The 2,608-nt window shown below is 52.6% G+C and overlaps 1 protein-coding gene across 1 annotated transcript; it reads left to right on the top strand.

Moving 5' to 3' along the window:
- The first annotated feature begins 136 nt into the window (after positions 1-136).
- HOXB1 (homeobox B1) lies at positions 137-1,708 on the top strand. The gene is made up of 2 exons (XM_009084959.1): positions 137-728; positions 1,383-1,708. The coding sequence occupies exons 1-2, from the start codon at positions 137-139 to the stop codon at positions 1,706-1,708; spliced, it is 918 nt and encodes a 305-aa protein (XP_009083207.1).
- Positions 1,709-2,608: the final 900 nt, after the last annotated feature.

Here is a 2,608-nt window from a genome sequence, read left to right as displayed (position 1 = left end):
ACCCTGCCGAAGGTTGCGGGCTTCGAGGGCCAGCGATCCATGGAAGGAAGTTTTACAGCTTTGACATACTATCTAAAGGTTGTAGGGCAGGCGGAATCCCCCCCAAAACAGGCTGACCCTCCTCCATCAGTGGCAGATGGACAATACCAGGATGAACTCCTTCTTAGAGTATGCAATTTGTAACCGTGGGACGGGCGCCTACCATCACTTAGAGACCAGCTCCCCATCCTTCCCCTCCTGCTCAGGTAGCCCTGCTAGTGACACTTTTGGAGGAGATGGGCGATTTGGAGTGGGAGGGAGCGCAGGAGCTGCTGCTCATCTCCCCCAGCAGAGTTCTGGCTACCATCCTTCATCCTCCGGTCGCCCCTTCGCGGGTGCTGCCCCTGCCTCTGGCTACCCAGCCCAGAGCAGCAGCCCCAGCTACGGCCACCACCAGCTCTACCTCGGCCAGCAGGACGCGGATGGGGTGTATTTCCAAGGGGCAGGGTACCCCTCCAACGCCGCATCCAACCTCAGCTCCTTGGCAGAGAGTTACTGCGGGGCGCAGTACCAGCAGCAACACCTTTACGGGCAGGAGCAGCACAACTATTTGCCAGGAGTTTACAACAACCTCTCGCCTTCTTTAAATGAGGAGCAAGACCCTGCGTGTCCCTCCGAGCAGTGTCCCAACGCTAGCACAGCGCAGACTTTCGACTGGATGAGAGTGAAGAGGAATCCACCCAAGACAGGTGAGTTTGGGGAGAGAAAAGAGGGATGAGATGGTTCCCACTCGGGTGAGGTGGAGGGAAGATCCTCAGTCCTGCCAGGAAAGGTTGGGATCCTGACTCAAGATGACTAGGCTCATCTTTCAGGGGAACAGGGATTTGTTTGGGGTTTGTTTTGGGGGTTTTGTTTGAATTTTTTTAAGTCCCGGCTGAGATTTTCCAGACACATCTGATGGAGGGTTCCTGGGCTCTGTCTCTCTCAGGCCCAATGCGATTTAAGCCCAGCTCAGAATAGGAAATGCTCCAAGCTTCTTGTTACTTCCACACTCGTGGTTTCCATCTCCTCTATTGTTCAACTTCCTTCTCCACAATCTTCCTTAAATCACAATCTTCCCTCCTCCTCCTCTCCAGCATCACCTTCGCCCTCCCCTTCCACCTCTTCCCACGCACGTTTCAGTCTCCTGTAGTTTACAGAGAGATGGAGGGAAGGGTTAGAAGGGAAGAACAGAGCTCGATGTGGTCTGTCCCTCCAGGCTGGGAGTCAGGGGTGGCTGTGAGAGCTCCGGGTGGAGAGACCAAATTCTCAGGAGAGAAGGGAGTGGGGGAGACCCCCCCCGGGCCATGGAGGGGGTTCCTCTGTCAGCTCTTGCCCTGTTGTTGTTTTTTGGTGGTTCACAGCTAAAGTGTCGGAGTATGGACTGCTGGGCCAGCCCAACGCCATCCGCACCAACTTCACCACCAAGCAGCTGACGGAGCTGGAGAAGGAATTCCACTTCAACAAGTACCTCACCCGGGCTCGAAGGGTTGAAATCGCTGCCACTCTGGAGCTCAACGAAACCCAAGTCAAGATCTGGTTCCAAAACAGGCGGATGAAGCAGAAGAAGAGAGAAAAAGAAGGTCTTGCCCCAGCTGCTGCCTCCAGGTCTGCGAAGGAAGCGAGTGAAGCTTCGGATCAGTCCAACTGCACCTCACCTGAGGCTTCCCCCAGCTCCGTGTCCTCCTGAAACACAAACCTCCAGGGCACAGAGCTCAGCCCGGCGCTGCCCTCGAGGGTCTGCAGACCCCAACAGACACACCCGCGTGTGGAAAAGAGGCCACGAGTCCCTCCGAGCATCCTTTTGACCACCTCCACACGTGTGACACCAATTCTCCCACTCGCATTTCTCTCTCTTTTAATTTATAGACCCTCCGTAAACCACTGGACTCCAAAGGAGCAGCCGTGTCCTCCTGGATCCTTAGCAATAGGCGTTTGGCTCAGGGATGTTTCTCCCTCTCCCTTCTCCCTTCTCCCTCCCCTTTAGGAACTGCACTTTCAACTACAGAAACTTTAAAACGAATTTAGTTTTCTTCCGTTTTAAAATACGTGCACAAAGATTTTTTTTTTCCCCCCCCCTGCAGGAATCCCACTTTTGATGTGTTTTTCCTCCCCGCGAGATTGTAAAACTAAAAACAAAAAAAAAATAAGTTTGGGGTATTTTTTTTCCCTTTTCTTTCCTTTTATTTACTGTATGTATATCTTGGAATGAAATCCGAGGGGCTCAAGATGCTCGAGGCCTTTGCAAAGACCCAAACACCAAGCAAAAAAAAAAAAAAAAAGTATTTCCTCTGCTACCATTTTGCACTATTTCTGCTTTACAGGGTTTCCCACATGCTCCGCGGCGGTGACTTGCTGATCCTAGGGGAGGGAGGGTTGTGATTTCAGAGAAAACGAGATGAGGCCAAGGTTGACCCTGGGGTGCTTTGCTCACTGCCGCAGGAGATGTGAAGGTGGAGGGGAACAAGGTTCCCCCGCACTGATGCACTGGCTGCTATTTATTGTACCTCTCAAGCCTTGGAGTGAAGCAGTACGTTCCTTCCCACCCTCTTCGGCTTATCAGAGTCCGATAAATCCATTATTTAACCAT

Source organism: Acanthisitta chloris, unplaced genomic scaffold (genome assembly GCF_000695815.1).
Source record: "Acanthisitta chloris isolate BGI_N310 unplaced genomic scaffold, ASM69581v1 scaffold24121, whole genome shotgun sequence".
Lineage (NCBI taxonomy): Eukaryota > Metazoa > Chordata > Aves > Passeriformes > Acanthisittidae > Acanthisitta > Acanthisitta chloris.
Note: the sequence above shows the minus strand (reverse complement) of the source record. Positions and strands in the feature narration are given on the sequence as shown.

Coding starts and splice junctions, on each gene's coding strand:
- HOXB1 (XM_009084959.1), top strand. CDS start 137: ATGGACAATACCAGGATGAACTCCTTCTTAGAGTATGCAATTTGTAAC. Junction 729..1,382: donor GAGGAATCCACCCAAGACAG/GTGAGTTTGGGG, acceptor GGTGGTTCACAG/CTAAAGTGTCGGAGTATGGA.